Raw genomic sequence first — 22,203 nt, 5'->3', positions numbered from 1 at the left:
GAGGTGGGAGCGCAGAGGAGGTAGCAATTAGCTCAGATCTAGGAAGCCGTTTTTAAGAAAGTGACCTTGAAGGGATGAGAAAGGAGAAATGCTTCTCAGGGACCTGCCTTTCAGGTTTGTTGGGTGTGTGCAGGCTCTTTAGGGAACTGGCTCTTTCCTTTACAATCCTCCGCTGGCCTTCTGCAAGAGTTTTGCTCTCCTAATCATGCCCTTTCAAAGCTGCATCTCCAGGGATGGTTGAGGATTTTTCTAAATGATTCCCTGTTGCCTAAGCCCAAGTTCTTCAGCCTGGTAGTTGGTTCTTCTCACCTGGCCCCATCTTCCTCTTCCAGCCTCTTTGCCTGTTTCTCCCTCCTGCCATCATTGTTTCAACTATGTTAAACTATGCTAATGATATGTCCTCTGCCTTGGTGCCTTTGCTGATGCTGTTCCTTCTGCCTATTTGCTTTCTTCTAGAAAGCTCTCTTGCACAACACACTGCAGTTAGCAACTTCCTTTATTGTGCTTTCATTATACTTTATGTATCGTTGCAATGACGGCTCTTACCACTTTGTTCTGAAATGATCTGTGAACTCCTTGCAGTCCTATCTGCACCCTATCTGCATCATTTCTGTAAATGTACTTCCCAGGCTGGGCACCTGGGAAATGTCTGATGGATGTTTGTTGAACAGAAGGGGGTAGATTTAAGTTTGAGACATCAAAAGACCAATCTGGCCTATTTTGCTCTTATTTACCTAATGCATCATGCCTGTCAGATCCGAAGAATAAGGAGAGGAAGAAGAGGAGGCAAAATGGATTGGGTTATGCTTAGCTTTTGGCTCTGCAAACTGGTTGGTTGATTTCAGTATAGAACATGGTACTAGTTAGTTGTTAAGATACCAGCCATTCCTGAACCAAACAGATCTAACCCCCTATGATAACCCCTTTGATAGTTGTTCACCTATCAAACTCCTAATTATTCTTTAAGACTTTAGTGAAGCCTGCTCTGACTTTGCCCACAAGCCCCTGTAGTGTGGGCCACTCCTTTACCACTTGACCTTGACCTTTCTTCTATCATTGCATGTATATTGTAGTTGATCACCTTAGAAACTAGTAATTTGTATTATTATAATAATTTTAATAAATATTATAAATATAGTAATTCAATTCTAAGTGATTAAATATTTTTATGTTAACAAATATAGCCATATTATGGAATAGATATTTATTATAAATATTATTAGTAATGCAATTATAGTAGTTTTTTATAAATACAGTAATTTAATTCTGATTAAAATATTTTAATATTATAGTAATTTTATTCTATAGCATTTTATGTTAAAACAAATATAACCATATTATGGAATTGAAGCTAAAATAATACAAGAATTTTTAGAATAAAATAGGACATATAAAAATAATGGTAGCATTTATTGAACACTTAGTATACCCATGGCACTGTGATAAATGCTTTACATGCATTGAATTTTGCAAGCAGCAATCTATTTCAGTTCCCTTCCATGTCCCTAGGCATAAGCATACCAGCTCTGCTAGTGTTTGTGGCGTGTGAATGGAAGAGTCTGAGAAGGGCTGTTTACTTGAGGTCTGCATTTCTGCATTTCTAGTGCCCTACTCTGTGCAGCCTGGTGCAGAGTCAAACATCTGTAAATGCTTGTGGAAAGAATGAAGCCTGCTCTCTCTCTGCTGGGTATCCTTTTTTCCCTTCCACCTGGTGAACTCTTATTGATCCTGCAATACACAGTTTAAGTGTCACTCCTACTGTGAAATGTGACTGTTATTTGGCTCCTACAGCCCCTGAACTTCCCTCAAAAGCAGCACTGAGCAACTGGATTATCACTCTGTTTACTTACTGGACTCCCCTCAAGGTAGGGCAGTTCTTCTAGGGATGAGTCTGAGTCTGATTTCCCAGCCCCTAATAAAGGGCTTGATACAGAGAAGCCCTCAATGAACATTTGTTCAGTAAATGGAGCAATAAAATTAGTTAATATTCAGAGCTGATCCCCCAAAGGAGGAAGAAGTGATTCTGTGTTCTGTCTTGATAAGGCCCCTTTTCTTACCTTGTGTCGTGTGTTGAATGAGTACAAACTCTAACCCCTGGAACCTGTGAATATCACCTATTTGGAAAAAGGGTCTTTGCAATTAACGATTGCAAAATGAGATCTGGATTATCTGAGTGGGCCCTAAATTCTAAAACAAGTGTTCTTGTAAGAAAAAGAAGAGAAGACACAGGAAGAAGAGGAGAAGACCAGAGACTGGACTTCCCCAGTCTCTGAAGCAGAGATTAGAAGTTATGTAGCCACAGCCAAGGAATACCTGGAGCCACCAGAAGATGAGAGAGACAAGGAAGGGTCTCCTTTAGAGCCTTCTGGGAAAGTGGGACACCTTCATTTTGGGTTTCTGGCCTCTAGAACTGCAAAGGAACAAATTTCCATTGTTTTAAGCTACCCAGTTTGTGGCAATTTGATATGGCAGCTTCAGGAAAAGAATTCAGCTTAGAAATAAAAAAGTGTTTTCTGTGAAATTCCACCAGATCTTGGCACTATGAGAGTGGAACCTGATGAGATCTGGGATTCCCCAAGTTCTCCCCTCTGGACAGCAATCCTATTACTACCATTTTACAGATGGGAAAACTAAAGCTGAGAGAGGGGAACTGGCTTGCCAGGAACATATAGCTAGAAGGTGGCAGAGCCAAGATGCCAAAAGTGCCTGATACCTGTTGTGTCTGACCCTAAGACACGGTGTTCTTTCAACTACATCATTCCAGGTGCTACAAAAATTCACAGTCCAGGAGGGGAAAAAATGTAGATCAATATTCTGCAGAACGACTCAATGCTTTTTATTACAGAAGCAATTGTTTATAGACACTCATTATGATCAAGGAAGTGATCATGGAAGAGTGGCATTTGAGCTGGGCATTCACTTAAAAAAAATCCAGAGTATCTGTCAGGTACTGGGAATCCTGTATGACAAGGTGCGTGTGTATGTGTGTAGCTGCATGTATTATAAACTCATTTAAAGACAATGCAATAGAAAATCAGGAATATGGTAAAGGAAAGGTTACCAATTCAGGGTCCCAGAGTGGACCAGAGAAGGCTTTTGGAAGAGAACCCAGCCCCAGATGAGATTTGATGAGCAAGGAAGCATTAGGAGGAGAAAAATAGCAAAAGCTTTCTAGGGACAGCATAAGCAACCCACTTGTAGAGGTGAAAACAGCGTCCTGGGTGCCTGGCACACCTTGTAGCTCAGAGTACCAGTAAGGGGAGTGCAGGGAGGAGCGTCGACTTGTGGGCTGGAGTTAGTCATGGAAGAACTGGTAGGACTGCCCGGCAGGTTTCTCGTCCCAGTGCATCCTGCGTGGAGGCTTTCTGTCGAGCCATAAACTACTCCTATTCAAATTCCCGCAGGTTGACTGGAGGCACTCAGGAAAACCCTGCTCAGGGAGCTTGCAACTGTAGACCAGACATCGCGATTCAGCTACCGCCTAATGGGTCTCTGCCCCCGGAGGGAGGCAGGTTACCATGGCAACTAGGTTAGGGCGGAAGAGGCTCTGAAGACTGAGTCTCACTAATCAGGTGACTCTCCTGCCTCCCGCACGTGACAACGGAGCCCAGGCGCGCTCTCTACCTAATCAGACCTCGCCCTTCTTTCCCTTTACTGACAACTGACAGCGACCTATAGCAACAGCCCTTGCAGTTCCACCAGGAGACCCCGCCTCGTGGTAGTGAAAGAACCAATTAGACTGGGAAAAAAGAAGCAACGTCCCAGGTTTTACCCCAGTTTGACAGACGCAATTTAGGCCATTCCCCGGTCCCTCCGCCCCTAGTCTATTCCGGTCTGCGATGGAAAGACCTGCTACCCAATAGGGCTTCCCTTATTTGTCGTTGGGTTCCGCCCCCATGGGAGCTGAACCAATAAGAAAGCCAGGTCTCGGCGGGGTGGGGGCTCACTGCGGTATTATGGCTCTTCCTTAGCCAGCGGCGGCGGCCGGAGGTGGGGTAGAGCAGTCCTGACTCTCGGGTGGCGGGTTGCTGGGCTGCAGGGGCTCGGAGGCTGGTGGCTGGGCGGTGGTGGCGGATGCCGGAGGAGCACCAGCCCCGCCGCTTGGCGGCCCCTGGGTCAGGATGAGCGCCTCAGCGTCGGTCGGGGGCCCGGTGCCCCCACCGCCCCCGGGCCCGGCCGCCGCGCTGCCTCCCGGTTCTGCCTCCCGGGCCCTGCATGTGGAGCTGCCTTTTCAGCAGGTAACCCCGTGGGCTCGCGGCGCTCGGGAGGGCCGGGAGGAGGCTCGTGAGGAGACCCTGGGGGCGGCGCGCTGACCCTGTGTTAGGCGGGAGACCCGGAGAAGTGGCTGGGGAGAACTCGGACTACTGGGGAGGGCGGTCTGCAGGTCTGGCGAGGGGAGGGATCCGGCGATGGTCGAACCTCTGGGCGATCCCCAAGTCCCAAGAGAAATCCCGTTCCTGGAGGTGGGCTGCAATGAGGCTGGAAGAGACCCATGAAGCTCCATGGGGGGCCGGGTGTGAGTGTAGGGAGCTGGGGATTCCCTTGCGCAGACCCCTCCCCCTTATCGCTCCTGGGAGGGGACATGGGGAAGCCCTGGTTTCCCACGGGAGACACGGAAAGCAGTTTTCTTTTCTCAACCCCCTTGCGGAGAAACCTGCTGGAGACCTGAGGAGTCTTTAGGATTTGTAGCATTTACTTTTAATTTCTCCTTACCATGAAGATAAATCCTTGGGGCTTTAGTATTACCTTCCTAATTCTCAGTCCCCAAGGAATGCATTTTAGCAATTAAGGGGGAGCTTTCCTACTTCATTCCTTCACCTGACTGTGAAGGAGGATTTAATGTATATATATTCATATTCCCCGGTCCTTTAGCTCCGGTCTCTTGGATCCACATTGAAGGGGAATAATAGAGAACAGTGCCTTCGGGGATCTGACAAGATTCTGTGTATCACCCACATACTTGTAGTGTACTTCTTCCCTCCTTCTCTGCCTTGCCCTCCTTCTAGCCCCTAAGAAAATACTTTGTATTTGCAGGAACAACCATTAGGAAACTTTTAAAATGTCTTTCACTTTCTGTCTTCTAAAAAGACCTAAGAAAACCTGTCAGTTATTGAGTTTACCATGTTGCATTTGTGCGAAGTGCTCAACGGCTAGTACATTGAGTTACAACTCTATGAGATAGCTGTTGTTATTATTCCTCATTTTAGTTCAGGAAACTGAGGATTAAAGATGTAAAATCACCTCCGAAGGCTTGCAGTTGGTGAATGGCTTCAGTAATCCCAGCGTCTGACCCTGTAGCCCATGCACGTGGTTGTGTGCTTGAGACTTGAGCAATTACCTTTATACAGGATAGAGCGCGTTCCTCCAAACCTTTCCTCCAACTTTCAATCTCTGCCATATACTTAGGAAAGATTCATAAAGAAGAAAGCAGAGGCTGAGGGCTGAGGGCGGATGGGAAATGGGATGGATTTGTATACAGTAAAGTGGTGGCGTGCTAAAGCATAGGTGTGTTGGAGACAGTAGCTACAGTGGTAGCCATTGAGCTGAATTGTTTGCAGCTATTTGTGTGGTAGCAAAGGATTTAAAAGACTGGGAGAGCATGTGCTTTGGTTTGGTTGTACTGTTGGGAAGTGAGTTTGTGGAGAATTTGAAGGTAGTGAGGGTTAGATTGTATTTATGAGGTGCTGTGAGAGAGTAGAAGTCTGGTGGGAGTAGGCCAGCCTCTGGAAAGAGCATTAAGGTGAATTTCCGCGTGTGTGTGTGTAGGTGGATTGTGAGAGTGGATACTGGGGGAGAAAATGGTGGGCATGTTACAAGCAGCGTGTGTGTGTGTGTGTGTGTGTGTGTGTGTGTGTGTGTGTGTAGGTGGATTGTGAGAGTGTATATTGGGGGAGGCAATGGTGGGCATGTTACAAGCAGCGTGTGTGTGTGTGTGTGTGTGTGTGTATGTGTGTGTGTGTGTGTGTAGGTGGATTGTGAGAGTGGATACTGGGGGAGGCAATGGTGGGCATGTTTCAAGCAGCCTGGAGAAATCCTAGGGAGTTGAGGGACAAGAGGGATTTAATTTAGGAGAGTGTTGGGAAGATGTGGGATTAGGAAAGAGAAAATGTCATTTGTTTCGTAAAGCCTGTTTTCTGAAACAGTTCACAGTTTAAAGTTGGGGGAAATAATCCAAACTGTCCATGGAATAAATTCAAATGCATTTGTAAGTGCTTGTCAAGGTTTTAGATTTGTGCAGAGGGATATATAGAGGCTGAATGCTGTGAGAGTTCTGAATGTGGAATTTATAGCTTTCTCGGGGTGGCATCCTTCTTGAATTCTTGGAAAGCAGCCTATATAAAAAAAAACACTTTTTACGTTTTGCAATTGACATTCATTTAGCTTTCTGGGTTAAAATGCTCAGGTTTTTAGGATATAAATACATAATATTTTAAAAAACAAACATTTTTGTTAGTGTTATCTGTATATGATTAAGTATACCTGTTGTTAGTACACAGCTTGATGAATTTTCACAAAGTGAAGTTACATAACTACTACCCAGATTTAGAAATACAAAATTATTACCCCAGAAGTGTCCCTCTGACCCAGCAATGTTCTCCCCCATCTCTACCTTGTCTTTCTTTCCAGAGGAACCACTATTCTGATTTCTGACATAAGAGATCAGTTTTTGACACAGAAGAAAATTCATTGTCCTTTTTTGCCAATGGCTTTTGCAAAATTTAAAAGGGTAGATAGTTGGGAGTTCAATTGAATTTAATAGATCCTATGCTATTTCATAAGGTGTTATTTCTAAACAAACCCTGTTGATTCAGGATTTCTGTGATTAAGTTGATTCTCTCAAAGTATAGAGTCAGTGGTTTCCCAGTCTACTTCTAAGGCAGTAGTTTTCAACCTCAGCCCTGTTGATTTTTTTGGGTGAGTAGATGGGCCTATAGGGTGTTGAGCCACATCTGTGGCCTCTACCCACAATATACTGGTAGCACCTGCCCAGATTTGACAATCAAAAATGTCTGGGTGTCGCCAGATGTCCCTTAGGGGGCAAAATTACTCCTGGTTGAGAACCACTGTTCTAAGTATATTTTCATTTTAGGATAGAGAGTATCCCTGCTATTGTCTTCTCATTTATTCCAGTCTTCATCAGGTCCCATTGTTTCTGGTGGCTGCAGTGTTTAAAACACAAATTCAATATATATTAGTTACAAAGGTATTGGAATGCACCCCCTTCTCCAGTCTGCCTCCAGAAAAATACTTATTTTGTTTTTGCTCAAAGAAACCCCACAAAACTACGTATAAATCCTAACCTAATTTTATTTTAATCCACTTGGCTTAAAAAAAAGTTTAGTTACGACTGTGTAACACTTGAACCTTTGCATGTATGAGTACTAACTATAGTCCATAATAGCTACTTGACTGTGTCAAATGGGACTACTTTGCCTCTTTTTGTTTGTGTATGATTTTACTTTAACTGTAAGCGTGAACTAGTTGCACATTTTAAAGACTGTTTTGCTCTTTAATTTTTGCTTGAGGTTTGTGATTAACTAGTGAATATAAGCTCATCTGAAGGATACCTTCCTTTACACGCTTAGGTTTAGGACTTTTTAGGAAAGAATTTGTGTTTTATGGTAGAGGCATTTGTCCTTGAAAGTTTAATTGAAAAATTTTTTTTTCCTCCTCAAAGGCTTCCTCACTTGCATGTAACCTAATTATGTTTCTCAGATACTCAGAGCTGTGAGGTTTTTTCCTCATGATGTTTTAATGACTTCCCAGGGAATCACGTATTTCTTTAAGAATTTGGTGAAAGCAATAGACCCTTTCCTCAGAAAATGCACTTAACATATACACATAAACATAATTTTGCATGCAGGTTTGGGTCCCTTGAAATATACATAAATGGAAGATCCCAGATTAAATAGTCCTAACCTGGTTTAATCTCCTCGTTTTAAAAAATTTTTTTAAATTTGCAACTTGTTTTTTTCTTAGGTGTCTATGTCAGTATGTTTACCTCTACCACATTTTGCATAATAATATACAGGTATGTTTGTTTAATTAACCCCCTGTTGGTAGCCTTTTGGACTATTTACAGTTTCCCACTGTTACATTGTTGCAGTGCCTATCCATATACAGGCATCTTTGTACATTCCTGCTAATATTTCTGTAGGATGAATTTTGAGCAGTGAAATCACTGAAAGGATGTGTCTTTCATTCTCTCTCTCTCGCTCTATATATAGATGGACAGATATATGTATATTTTTTTAACTTTAAAATATACTGCATAGTGTTTACTAAAAAAGACTTGTATTACACCATGACCACCAAATTACAACAGGACCTGTTTCTCCATATTTTTTGTTAACTTTGGCCATCATAAGTTTTCTCAATGTTTTCCAGTCTGATTTTATGTAGATATACTAATATCTACATATATATAAATATTAATATATAAAGTCTGTATATATATATATATGTATATATTTTAAGTTTGCATTTATTTATTATACTTTAAATAATATATGTGTTCATTTATTGTATACCAAGCATTATGCTAAGGACACATAACTATGAATTTTAATATCTTTGGATAGATTTATGTAGCATTTTAATTTCTTTTGTGAATTGCTTGTTTATTCATGTCCTTGGCATTAATTTGTTTGCTTGCTCATGTTTTTCATTAATTTGAGGAGCATTTTTCCTGTCCTTTTTTTGGGAAGGAGGTGAGCTATATTAGTGTTACTAGCCCTTATCTCCCTTGAAATTTTTTTAGGTAGACTTTATTTTTTAGAACAGTTTTAGACATGTAGAAAAATTGAGATTGAGAAGATAATACAGAAAGTTCTCATATACCCTACACCAATTTTCCCCTATTATTATTTTGCTCAGGTATTTGAATATAAAATTTCAATAGAATATGCTTAACACTCTCTCAGATTCATACCACATAATCCTCTATTTTTAAATGGTCAAGCATTCTAAATCTGGGACTTGCAATAGCACACTCATGATGAATGCAGATCACCGTTTCTATCAAATGACCCGTATGTCATATTGTAGGCAGCTCTCTGAAGATTATTTTTACACATCAGTTTGATCTGTTATTGGTTCCCACATTTTCCCCTATTCTTAAGATTAGTATGGTACATATGTTACAATTAATGAGCTGATAGTGATATATTATTATTAACTGAAGTCCATAGTATTTTTGGATTTCTTTAGTTTAAAAAAATTATGGTAAAATGTACATAACATAAAATTTTCCATTTTAACCATTTTTAAGTGTACAATTCAGTGGCATTAAGTACTTTCTCAATGTTGTACAACCATCACCACTGTCTGTTTTTGGAATTTTTCATCATCCCAAGCAGAAACTGTACCCATTATACAATAACCCTCCAGTCTTCCCTCTCTCTAGCCCTTGGTAAACTTGGTTCTACTTTCTATGTCTATGAATTTTCCTATTGTAGGTACAATACTATAAATGGAATTATAATATTCAAATTTTTGGGTCTGGCCTTTTTCATTCAGCATGTTTTCAGCATTCATCTTTGTTGTGGCATGTATCAGAATTTCATTCCATTAGAAGGCTGCAATAATCTGTTATATGTATATATTACATTTTGTTTATCCATTCATCTCTTGATGGATTCCTAGTGTTTACCAAATGGCTTTTCTATGTGCCGGGATCTCATCCTGAATAGCAAACCACATTGTGTTTAGTTGTTCCATCTTCTTAGCCTCAGCTGGGCTGTGACAGTTACTCAGACTTTCCCTCTTTTTGATGACCTTGACAGTTTTGAGTACTGGTCAGGTATTTTGTAGGATGCCTCTGTATTGGAATTAGTCTGATGTTTTTATTTTCCTCATGATTAGACTGGGGCTATGGGTTTTGGGGAGGAAGGCCAGAGAAGTAAAGTGCCATTTTCATCTTGTTGTATCAAGGGTACATACTATTAACATGACTTACCACTGTTGATGTTAACCATCATCATTGGCTGAGGCAGTGGTTGTCAGATTTCTCTGCTGTAAGGTCACTCTTTCCCGTTCACTATTTTATACTGTCCTTTTGGAAGGAAGTCACTGTGTGCAGCCCACACCTGAGGAGTGGGATTGGTGTCCCCTCTCCTTGAGGGCAGAGTGTCTTCATAAATTAATTTGGAATTCTTCTGCATGGGAGATTTATATCAGTAATCACTTCCTCTTACAGATGAGAAATCTAAGGTCTGGGTAACTGTCTCAAAGTCACACAGAATGTCAGCACTGGGACTGTAGTCCAGACCTTTGATTCCAGTTGCCATAGACACCCATTCTGCAGGGTTCTGGTGAAAAATGAAAGTTTTAAGTTAACCTCAAGGTTTGAGACTATTATTCTTTATAGTTTATTTCCCATGGCATCTGTACCTAGCATTGAACTTGTTACATTGTAAGAACTCAATGTATTTTTATATCTTAATTTTATTTGTGTGCGGGTCTTTTTTTTGAAGAACTTTACAACCTAAAGAGGGAAATGGTATTGAAACAACATGCAAGAAAAAAACTGATAGAAGCTTTATAAAGCTTAATTTAGCTGTATTAATATGTATTTTCCCCTTATGTGTTTATGCTGTTAGATAACTTATTTTGTCAATCTAATTTAATCATCTTTTTATTATGTTTTCAAAAAAATCTGTTTCATTGCTAAGGCCACTGGAAGGCAGAGAAAAAAGTTACATCTTATTGGGAATATATGTCCATGCAGCACAGTACTGTGCTGTGTACATTTATTCCTTCCTCAAATATTTATTGAGACCCTTCCTTGTGATTCAAATTTTAAAAATGCAATATCTATAAAATAAAATGATAGCAGTTTTTGAGCTGCATTGGTCCTTGTAAAACTGAAACTACATGAGGAAGCTTCAGAAACTTGGAAACATCAGCATCCTAGAATCATGATTTTTATGGGACAAAATGTCATCAGGAATTTAAGATTCTTTTTTGCTTATTTGTTTTTCCTGTGAAAGTGTTTAGCTTTCCTTTGAAAGGAAAAGCTATGTTCTTATTTAGTGTTTAAGATTTCTCTACAGGGTCACGGTTCTTTGTGGCAGAAAATTCAGAAGTGAAACTGACTGGAAATAGAGCAAGAGCAGAATTGAAACTAGTAAGTTGGGCCTGAAGTGTGTGGAGAAATGAAAAAATCAGGTTTTTATAGTTTCCAAATGTGTATTTTTGATTATCTCTATATTTTTACCTGTCTGGCATATTACTAATGGGGGAAAAAGGAATATTTGTTATTTTTAATGTACTTAAATTAGAGCAGCCACAAACTAGTGGTTTTTTAGAAAAATTAAAGACAGGTCTATGCTAAGAGAGGAGTTGAAACATTTTAGGTTTTGTACTTTGTTTTAGGTTTAATGACGTCAGTGAAGTCTTAGGCAGAGTTAAATTTTTTTTGATGCCTTGTGTTTTAGCAGTTGTATTCTTAGATTGTACAGGTAAAGGAGCATAATTGTTAAATTTTTAAAGGCGTAATTCATAGTACACCTTCTTGGTTTAGTATTGTATAACCTCAATTCCATCTTATTTGAAGATGGAAACGTAGTTTTTGAGTCATAGAATTTTACAGATGCACAACCTGAAGCTCTCAGAAGTAAAACTATTCCACTGGCCATAGACTTGGTTCATGTGTTTCCCTCTCTCAAGGAATCAGTAGAGTATTAGCTTAACAAACCTGAATTGAGCGTCCTGCAGTTCCTGCCGGTGGCCCAGACCAGACCACATTCTGGGTCTCATGCTCAGTTCTACTGTACTTGGCTGGGTGTTCTGAGAACTTGTTTCTTAAAGTTCTCTTTGTGCTTTGATGCATAATCCTCACAGCTCTGGGGATTTTAGGCTAGAACTAAAAGGGGGGGAAAGGCTGTATTTTAAACTTTTTTTTAGGGCAGAACACTCAGACTCCACTCCCACATCCCCTTTTATGGTGTGAATTAGAATGAAACTTTGGAATGTCCCTCTGAAGTTTAAGTGGTCAGTCTTCCTGTTTTGTCCCCGGGTACTTAACCATGCCTGTCCTTTTTGGAATATTGCACTTAAGAAGTCCTGATTCTTAATCTCTTTAAATTTCTTAAACAACAACTGTCTGGTGATGGTGGGTTTTGATATCAGGAATTTTATTTTGTGTAGTATTTGGCAGTCATTGCTACAGACTTCATTTGCTAGTAATGTTATTAGGCATTAAAGACTCTAGTCAAGTGTGTTTATTGGTTAAAAGGCCCAGACAGATAATGCTAAAGCTGAGTATTAGAACCTTAGCACTTAGGCTTCTCTGTTTGTTTGCTGGTCCATTGAAATAAATGTCTGGCATTTTTTCCCACCATAGTTTTTAGAATGTCCTAAAAGATAAAGTCAGACTTCTGAAAATAATGAGGAAAAGCAGGATGCTGAAGCTGGCAGTAACCTTCGGTTCTTGGCAGTAGACTCATGGGTAAGAAGAAAAAACAAGACACAAAAAGTAAAAGTGGAAATCAGACTTTTATGATCTCTTTTCTCAAGGAAAAGCCTGGTGTTCTTTAACATGACATACTTTTTTTGACTGAGGGTTTAGCTCTGAACTGTAAATAATTCATGTGTTCATATTAGCCTATGTTAAAACTAATTTTAAGTTCAGAGGTCAAACTGAATCAGTCGTTTATTCAACAGATGATTTATAAAGTACCTTCTGAATTATATTAGGCACAGGATTAGAAACTATATGTCTTGTTTCCTCCAACCTACTTATGTCTTTCAGAGGATATGAATTACTTCCTATCAAAATTCCAGTCATTTTTTTGGTATGAGAGCTAATACAGGAAAACTAAACTTTTAAAAATACAACATGAAAATAACTTAGTATTATGGAAAAACTTTTTTGCCTAAGTGAATGAATAGAATAGTGTCATTGAGAAAATTGGTACTGCTTTCATCCACTAAAATGTTAATATCTGGGTATATTTGAGAAACAGCAATATGAGGAAGATTTTCTAATTTTTTCATTCTGAAAACAGATCACAAAACAAGGTAGGAAGGTAGGCCATAGGTGCTCATTGTAGGCCTAGGGTATTTTAACAGGACTATACTCATTGTAGGGTTGAGTTGGCCCCATTATGGAATTGTATATATATATATAGTAGATATTTCCGGCTTATTTTCATGAGTTGACTTAATGGAGTTTATTCTACATGAAAAATATTTAATACAAACATAAAAATAAAGAACTGTTCAAGTATTCTGGAATGACTGGTTTACTTTTGATATTCATGTATTTCTATCAAAAGATACCAGTCTGATTATTAGATGGGGACACTAGAGTTGCAGAATTTCTTAATTGTACCTTAGGTACATTGTTGATATTATACAAGCTTGGCTGTTTTAAAATTACCTGAAAATTGCTGAAAATTATTGCTCCCAATTATTATGTTATACTTCAAGAAAAAGTTCAATATTTTCTTTAATGAAGTAGCAAAATATACAGTGCATTTTTAGATAAGTCATGTCAAAGTAAGATTGATACCTCAAGTGATCTAAGTAAACATAGATTTCTTTTAAAAATTTGAGAATTACGTTAATTGCTATTCTATTCCTGCTGTGTGCCAAATACTGCATTAGGCTCTCATGTAAGTCTTTTTCCAACTTCTCTTATTGTTGGAATACCAGAATATATTTGGATATGGTTTTACAATTTTTTTCCTTTATTTAAAAATTTGCATTTCATTTTTATTCTGAGTCATTATACAACGTCTGGTTTTAGGTTTTTTGTTTATTATTTTATTGAGCTATAATTGACATATAACATAGTAGCTTCAGGTATACAACACAATGATTTGGTATTTGCATATATTGTGAAATGATCACCATAATCAGTCTAGCTAACATTTGTCACTGTACATAGTTAATAACAATTGTTTTCTTTGTGATGAGGACTTTTAAGATCTATTGTCTAGTTAAAAAATGGAATGCAGTATTACTAACTATAGTCCCCAAATGTACATTACATTCCCATGATTTATTTATTTTTCTTTTTCTTTTTCTTTCTTTTTCTTTTTTTTTCCTTTCTTGCTTTCAAACTATTTTTCTTTATTTCTTTTGACAGTTTGCAGTATAAAATCAATTTTACTCATTGACAGGCAAAGCTGAGACATCAATAAGTGGAAGCTTGACTACAGATGAAAAAACTCAATGGATTTTACAAGAGATTGAATCTTGAAGGTAGCTGTGTAAAGTGAAGCCTTAAAGCATCGAGCGAGTTTTTTTTGTTTGTTTGTTTTTTTTGAGAGGACCTCTCTCATATTTATTGATCAGATGGTTGTTAACAACAATAAAATTCTGTATAGGGGACTCAATGCACAATCATTAATCAACCCCAAGCCTAATTCTCAACAGTCTCCAATCTTCTGAAGCGTAACGAACAAGTTCTTACATGGTGAACAAGGTCTTACATAGTGAATAAGTTCTTACATGGTGAACAGTGCAAGGGCAGTCATATCACAGAAACTTTCGGTTTTGATCACGCATCATGAACTATAAATAATCAAGTCAGATATGATTATTCATTTGATTTTTATACTTGATTTATATGTGAATCCCACATTTCTCCCTTATTATTATTATTATTATTATTTTTAATAAAATGCTGAAGTGGTAGGGAGATGCAAGATAAAGGTAGAAAACATAGTTTAGTGCTGTAAGAGGGCAAATATAGATGATCAGGCGTGTGCCTATAGACTAAGTATTAATCTGAGCTAGACAAGGGCAACAAAACATCCACAGATGCAGAATCCCATGATTTATTTTTAAAACAGGAAGTTTGTACCTTTTGATCCCTTCACCCATTTCACAGCCCCTTTCCCCAAGGTTTTACAATTTTTTTAAAACAAGTAATTATTCCTTTAATATGCTGTGTAGGAAGACTTATAAGGCTGGTTGTAAGTAACGTAACTTTGGGAAAACACTTTGTTCCGGTCTTTGGCTCTTAACTTTTACAGTGAGAAGATTGGGTTATTGTATCCCTGTGCACATTTGCACATTTTTAACCTCTGTGTGCCTGTTGCTTTACTTTTGTCCCTGACATTTTCATTCCTCAAATCCTGTGTTCGACTCTGTTCTACACTATCATTTGTTTAATAGATACATTTTTTGAGTTTCTATCATGTATACCACAGTTGTGAAGAATATGAATTCTAGATTCTGACTGCTTGGGTTCATATCCCTGGGTCCCACAATTCCCTGGTTGAGCAGGCTAACAGTTACTTAATCTCTTAGTGCCTCAGTAAGTCTCAGATCAAATGGGCAAAATCACCCCTGTAGGGTTGTTGAAAGGATTAAGTGAGTCATAAATTTGCTAAATACCTAGTAGGTGCCCCAGAATGTTAGCTGTTGCCACCGTCATTACTACTATTACTATGTTTCACACAATGAGGACGCAGGATAAATAAGGCACTGTCCTTATCCTTGGGCTGGGGAGACTCATAATCTAATGATTAAAGCAGCTACCTCAGCAACCCATTTTGGTTTAATATGAGAGATGGTTTGAGCAGAATACTGAGGTGGGAAAGAAAAGGAAAAGCATTCTAGCCTGGGGAACAGCTTGAATAAAGAGAGGTAAGATGTAAAAGGAAATGGCAGATAATTAAGTGAGGCTGGAGTTTAAGGAGTTTGGAGAAGGATGGTGGAAACAAATGAGTTGGAGAGGTGTAGTTTGGGATTAGATTATGAGGGGCTGTGTAGGTCATGCTTTGGAATTTGAACATTATCCAGTAGGCAGAGGGGAGATAGTCTTTTTTGTTTTTTTAAATGGACTTTATTTTTTAGAGGATTTTTAGGTTCACAGCAAAATTGAGTAGAAGGTACAGAGATTTTCCAAATACCCCTGTCCACACACATGCGTAGCCTCCCCCATTATCAACATAACCCTACCATACTGGTATATTTGTTACAGTTGATGAACCTGCATTGACAAATCACTATCACCCAAGTCCATAGTTTACATTAGGATTTACTCTTGGTATTATACATTCTGTGGTTTTGGACAAATGTATAATGAAATGTATTGACCAATATAGTATCATACAAAGGAGTTTCATTGCCCTAAAAATCCTGTGTGCTATACCTGTTCATCTCTCCGTCCCTTTTAACTCCTAGCAACCATTGATCTTTTTATTATTTCCATAGTTTTGTTTTTTCTAGGATGTTGTATAGTAGGAATAAACAACTCCTTTCAATATATACCAAGGTTCATGATTACTGGAATGTGTGGTTAGAGTATGTTTAGTTTTATAAGAAAAACTCAAACTGAAGTGGCTGTATCATTTCGCATTTCCACTAGCAATGAATCAGAGTCTCTGTTGCTCCACAACCTCGCCAGCATTTGGTGCTGTCAGTGTTCTGGGTTTAGGCCATTTAATAGGTGTGTATAGTAGCATCTTGTTTTAGTTTACATTTTCCTCCTAAAAAATGATGTGGAACATCTTTTCATGAACATATTTGCTATACCTGTTTGTTGAGGTGTCTGTTAAGGTCTTTGGCCTATTTTTCAATTGGGTTGTTTTTGCTTTCTTGTTGTTGAGTTTTAAGATTTCTTTGTATATTTTGGGTAGCAGTCCTTTGTCTGATGTGTATTAGAGATATTTTTTTCCCAGTCTGTGGCTTATCTTCCCATTTTGTTGACATTGTCTTTTGCAGAGTACAAGTTTTAAATTTTAATGAAGTCCAGTTTATCAATGATTCATTTCATGTAGAGTGTTTTTGGTATTGTATCTAAAAAGTAATTGCCATACCCAAGGTCACCTAGATTACTCCTATGTTTTTTTCTGTGAGTTTGATAGTTTTGCATTTTACATTTAAGTCTGTGATCCATTTTGAGTTAATTTTTATGAGGGGTATAAGGTTTGTGCCTAGATTTATTATTTTGTCTGGTTGTTCCAGCGCCATTTGTTGAAGAGACTCTCTTTGCTCCTTTGTCAGAGATCAGTTGACTATAGTCTTATTTCTAGGTTCTCTATTCTGTTCCATTAATATATTTGTTTATTCTCTTGCCAAAAACATGTTGTCTTGATTACTCTAGCTTTATAGTAAGTCTTGAAGTTGGTAGTGTCAATTCTCTAACTTTGTTCTCCTTTAATAGTATGTTGGCTATTCTGGGTCTTCTGCCTCTCCATATAAACTTTAGAGTCAATTTATGGATATTCACAAAGTAACTTGCTGGGATTTTGATTGGAATTGCATTGAATCTATAGATCGAGTTGGGAGGAATTTACATCTTGACAGTATTGAGTCTCTCTATACATGAATATGTAATATATCTCCATTTATTTGGTTCTTTGTTGATATCTTTCATCAATTTTGTACTTTTCCTCATATAGATTTTATACATATTTTGTTAGATTCATTTTTTTGGAGGTATTCATATAAATGCTATTGTTTTTAAATTAAAATTTCACTTGCTCATTGCTGGTATATAGATTGGCTTTTATATATTAGCCTTTTATCCTCAACCTTGCTATAATTGTTTATTAGTTCCAGGAGTTTTTGTTATTTTCTCAGATTTTCTGCATGGGTGATCATGTCACCTGTGAACAAAAACAGTTTTATTTCTTCCTTCCCAATATGTATACCTTTTCTTGTCTTATTACATTAATTAGGATTTGGTTTTTCTTTTTCTTTTAAACTTTTTATTTAGAAAGAATTTCAAGCTTATTGAAAAATTATAAAAATAAAACTTGTACAAGAACACCTTTATGCCCTTTGCCCAGATTTATCTCTTGTTAACATTATTCCTTTTGCTTTATAATTTGCAAATTCTCTCTTTCTCTGTACATGTGAACATAGGTAAGTGTTATGTGTGTGTGAATCATTTGAAGTTATATACATTATGACCTTTTATTCTTAAATACTTTAGTTGATATTTCCTAGAATAGATATATTCTCTTTTCACATTTAGTTTTCAACTAAAGTATATTTAACATTGATATAATACTTTTATCTAATCTTTGGTTCATATTCTAATTTGTCAGTTGATCTCATAATATCCCTTATAGAAGTTTTCCTCCTGTTCATGATCCAGTCTAGGGTCAAGTATTCATTTAGATATCTTAGTTCTTTAAGGTAAAACATTTCCAGTTTTTCTTTGTCTTATTTTAAAAAATGTTAATATCATAATACGGATCCCCTCATCCCTTTTTAAAAAAGAGCATTCCTCATTTTCTGTTTATCTGATGCTTCCTCATGATTAGCTTCAGAGTATGTGTTCTTAATTGAAATATTTCATATGTGTGATGTGTCCTTTACAAGGTATAAGTTCTGGAGGCGCATGATGTCCATTTGTCCCTCACTGATGATGTTAATTTTGGTCACCTGGTCAAGATCTTATCTGATTCTCAACTTTCTAATTCTATTGTATGTGCATGCATGTGCATGTGTACTCTTGCAGCTAATGAATAGTGCATAGGGAGATGCTTTGAGATCATACATATATCCTGCTCCTCCCCGAGATGTATCATCCATTGATGACTCTTGTCTCAGCCAATCTTGGCTATGATGTAGCAAAACAATGGTTTCCCAGCTCCTAACATTCCCTCTGCATTTCCCAGTCTGCCCTTGGCACTGTACCGTAAGGAAGAGTGGGAGGATAGTCTTGAGGAGAGACTGGTAGTGAGAAGACTTCTCATCAAGTTTCTAAATAAGAGAGAATTGAGGCCTGAGTTGTGAGGCAGTGGTATTTACTCATTCATTATTCCTTTGTTCAGTGAACAAACATTGAATATCTGTGTGGTTGCACAATAGCTGCTTGGGATAAAAAGATTTTTAGTACTTAAAGGTCTTATAGTCATTGAGGCTATAGAAGAGCAAAGAGTTGTGATGAAATATGTGCTATTAAGAGGTATGTATAAAATGTAACTAAATGTAATCATACACATAGGGTACTGTCTTGTATGGCTCAGTGAAATAGCCAATCTTGTCTATGATTTGCTCATTGGTGTGGTATCAAGAGGAATATAACTCGGTTTCTGTATTTAGGGATCACCCTTCTTTTGGCATATGAACACAGTAAAAAGAGCACGATTGTGGTAATTGCTATAATGGTGGCATGTACACAGAATGGTCATGGCACAGAGGGGAGAAAGGATCATCCTGGTTGGGGGTGATGATTGGGGCAGGGAGATCAGGAAGGAGAGCTCAAAAGTAGAGTTTCTGGAGCCTAGGTTAGAAAGATTTCATGTTTGTTTACTTAATTGTAGGTAATCATTTTAGTCTAACTTTGTGATTACCATTTGCTGCCATATTTTCCTCCAGTCAAGATTTGTGGCTCATTTTCACATACCACCATAGAAATAGCCTACCTTTTTAATATTTTGCAGTGCTGCTTTGTATTTTTAGTAGCTCATCTCTTTAAAAACCAATCTCATAATATTTTTAGTCATGGTAGTTAGAATTGTTTCCCCCATTTAATAGGTGAGAAAATGAAGGCCCAGGAAAGACCATGGATGAGCTAGAGTTCATACCCATCTGTTCTGGTTTTAAATTCAGTTTCCCACTGTCTTACTCTGTTTACTTGTTGGATTTCAAATACAATTTCATCTTTGTGTCTCCCTTCACAAGCCAGCACGGTTTGAGTTAGATTGATAGACATTGAAGCTGCAGGGAAACTGACCATTGAAGACTGAGGAAACTTTAGGGAGGTTGGTGATACTAGTAACATCATTGACTGTTACATGTGCCAGCTGCTGTGTTTAAGCACTTCACAGTTACTCCCTTTACTTCTTATTACAACTCCATGAGGTACAAACATTATTAGCTCCATTTCACTGGGATGCTTCTGAAGCATAGAGAGGTTACATTCCAAGTGAAAGTTAACACTTCTTGGTGCAGAGTGGAAATGGGGCAGAGATGAGGGCTGTGAATTTTCTTGAATGTATGTAGGAAAGCCATGTAGAAGTGTTCAGATTTCTGTTTTATTGTATAGTTCTGGCATATCATGGGTACTCAAAAAATATTGAAATACTTTGGTTTGTTAGGGTACAGTGTACAGGAGAGAATTAGGAAGATAAGAGAATGTTCGTGGACATTGAGAGTATATTGGGACAGATTGGTTAGAAGATGGCACTAGAAAGTAGAATTAGGCCTTTGGCTTTATTTAGTAAAGCTTGGTAGTAGTGAGAGGCCCTTGTTAGATAAAGGCAACCCGGGTTAGTCCTGAGGCAAAGAGGAGATAAGGGAAAGAAATAGTGGAAGTGAACACATTAAGATTCTGGGTTAGAATTACCAAGTTACTGTTGGTACGTTTCAAACAAATTCTGCGTGAATTCAGTATGTTAACATTTAATGCTTTTTAAAACGGGCTTGCACCTTCTTAAGGAATTATATAGTGCTTACTATTTGTGAGTTCTTATTTACAGAAGAGTAAGTGGATACATGCATAAGAGAAGGAAGCTGCTTTTTCATAGTGTAAACAACGATAGCTTTGGGGCAATAAATGAAAGGTATTAGAAGAAATTTATGCCAGAGGTATTGTGAAGAAAGAATTGGAGGTGTGTATGGCTGATTAGAAATGGGGATGGGGGCATGGGACATCTGATGTCTCAGAGGGGTGCCTGGAAAGCAAGTACATGGTGTACAGGCACACATGGCCTAGGATATTAGGCCTGGGTCTAAATCTTGATTTTGCTGCTTATTAACAGTGTCAGCATGGCTAACTTCTTTTTACTTAGGGCCTCAATTTTATAATCTGAAAATGAGTAAATTGGCTTAGATGAGTGCTATTGGACTTAAAATATGCATGCATATTACCTGGGGAAATGCTAAAATATATATTCTGATTGAAGAGGTCTATGGCGAGACCTGAGATTCTGCATTTCCAAGTTCCCACGCAATACTGAGTAGTAATGGCTGCCTTAGATGACCTTCAGGAACTTTTCCAGTTCTGCAGTTGTGTAATTCTGTATATTGAATGTTTGACCTTCATAGATCTGTTATACTCTTGTGACGTTATTACCTCTAATTAGATAAATGAATTCTAAAATCTGTCTCAAGTTTAAATTAGAAATGCATAAACCAATTCATCATTTTACACTGATAACCACATCCCTTTTTTTACATCCCTATTTCTGTAAATTTGTAATTTATAAAGTACTTTATAAATTTTCAGAGAGCTTGTATATCCATTATTTCATGTGATCCTTAAAATAACTCATAGAGTTAGTCATGCGGGAAATAATTTCCATTTTATGGAAAGGGAAACAAGTTCAGAGAGAAAGTGATTTTCCACTAGTGAGTTGTAAAACCACCTGAGCTCAGGATTATTGGCTCCAGTTTGAGCTCTTACTACTAAGTCACCCTATGTGGGTCACGGCTCTCACAGATGCCTGTGCTAGAGGTTGGTTGCCACCGCCCCCTTTTTTTAATGTAAGTTTAGTTTTATTTTTTAAAAGTAGATAATATATTCATATGGATTCAGATAGATAAGAGGATACAATGAAGAGTTTTCACTCTGTGCCCCAAATACCCATTGTCCCTTCCCTGGGGCAACCAGTGTTTTCAGTTATATTTTATGTATCCCCAGTAATTATGTAATTATATTCTTTTTCCCTACACAACTGGTAACATTGTTAAATCACTGACCATATAAACTTGTATACATTTTTTTTGAAACTAATGGTGTATCTTACAGATTGTTCCATATCAGTGCTCCAGGAGCTGCCACATAATTTGTTTGTTATGGTTACTTAGTATTCCACTGTAGGTAGGATACACCACAGTTTAGCTAGTCCCCTGTTGATGGACATTTAACTTATTTCCAGTTTCTTGCTAATACAAACAGTAGTGTATTACATACATTATATTGCATATCTCTAGGGGTATTTTTTACACAAATGCAGAAGTGGAATTGCTGGATCAAAGATTACATACATCTGTAATTTTGGTAGATACTGCCAGACTGCAATCTGTAGAGGTTTTACCAATTTTATTCTTCAGCAAAGTGACTATTTTGCCAATGCCTGGCCTCTGAATATGTTATTAGACTTCTTGTTCTGTGTCAATTTTAGTGTAGTCTTAATTTGCATTTTTCTCTATATGAGTGAGGTTGAGAGCCTTTTCATGTTCAAGAGCTATTTGTATTTCCTTTTCTGTGAATTATTTATTAATGTACTTTGCCATTTTTTTTTTGGGTTGTTGGATTTTTTCTTACCAATTTATAGGAACTTT

The 22,203-nt window shown here is 37.8% G+C and overlaps 1 protein-coding gene across 2 annotated transcripts in view; it reads left to right on the top strand.

Moving 5' to 3' along the window:
• The first annotated feature begins 3,916 nt into the window (after positions 1-3,916).
• The window catches only part of UVRAG (UV radiation resistance associated), a 328,593-nt gene continuing 310,306 nt past the window's right edge, over positions 3,917-22,203 (top strand). The window contains exon 1 of one of the 2 annotated variants that reach the window (XM_073215998.1): positions 3,917-4,238. In XM_073215998.1, coding sequence (XP_073072099.1) covers positions 4,122-4,238 — 117 coding nt within the window. In that variant the 5' untranslated portion in view covers positions 3,917-4,121. The remainder of the gene's footprint in view (positions 4,239-22,203) is intronic. The other variant, XM_073215999.1, reaches the window with a different exon arrangement.

The sequence above is a fragment of the Manis javanica genome, chromosome 11 (genome assembly GCF_040802235.1).
Source record: "Manis javanica isolate MJ-LG chromosome 11, MJ_LKY, whole genome shotgun sequence".
Taxonomy (NCBI): domain Eukaryota; kingdom Metazoa; phylum Chordata; class Mammalia; order Pholidota; family Manidae; genus Manis; species Manis javanica.
This window is presented reverse-complemented; position numbering and strand designations above follow the sequence as displayed.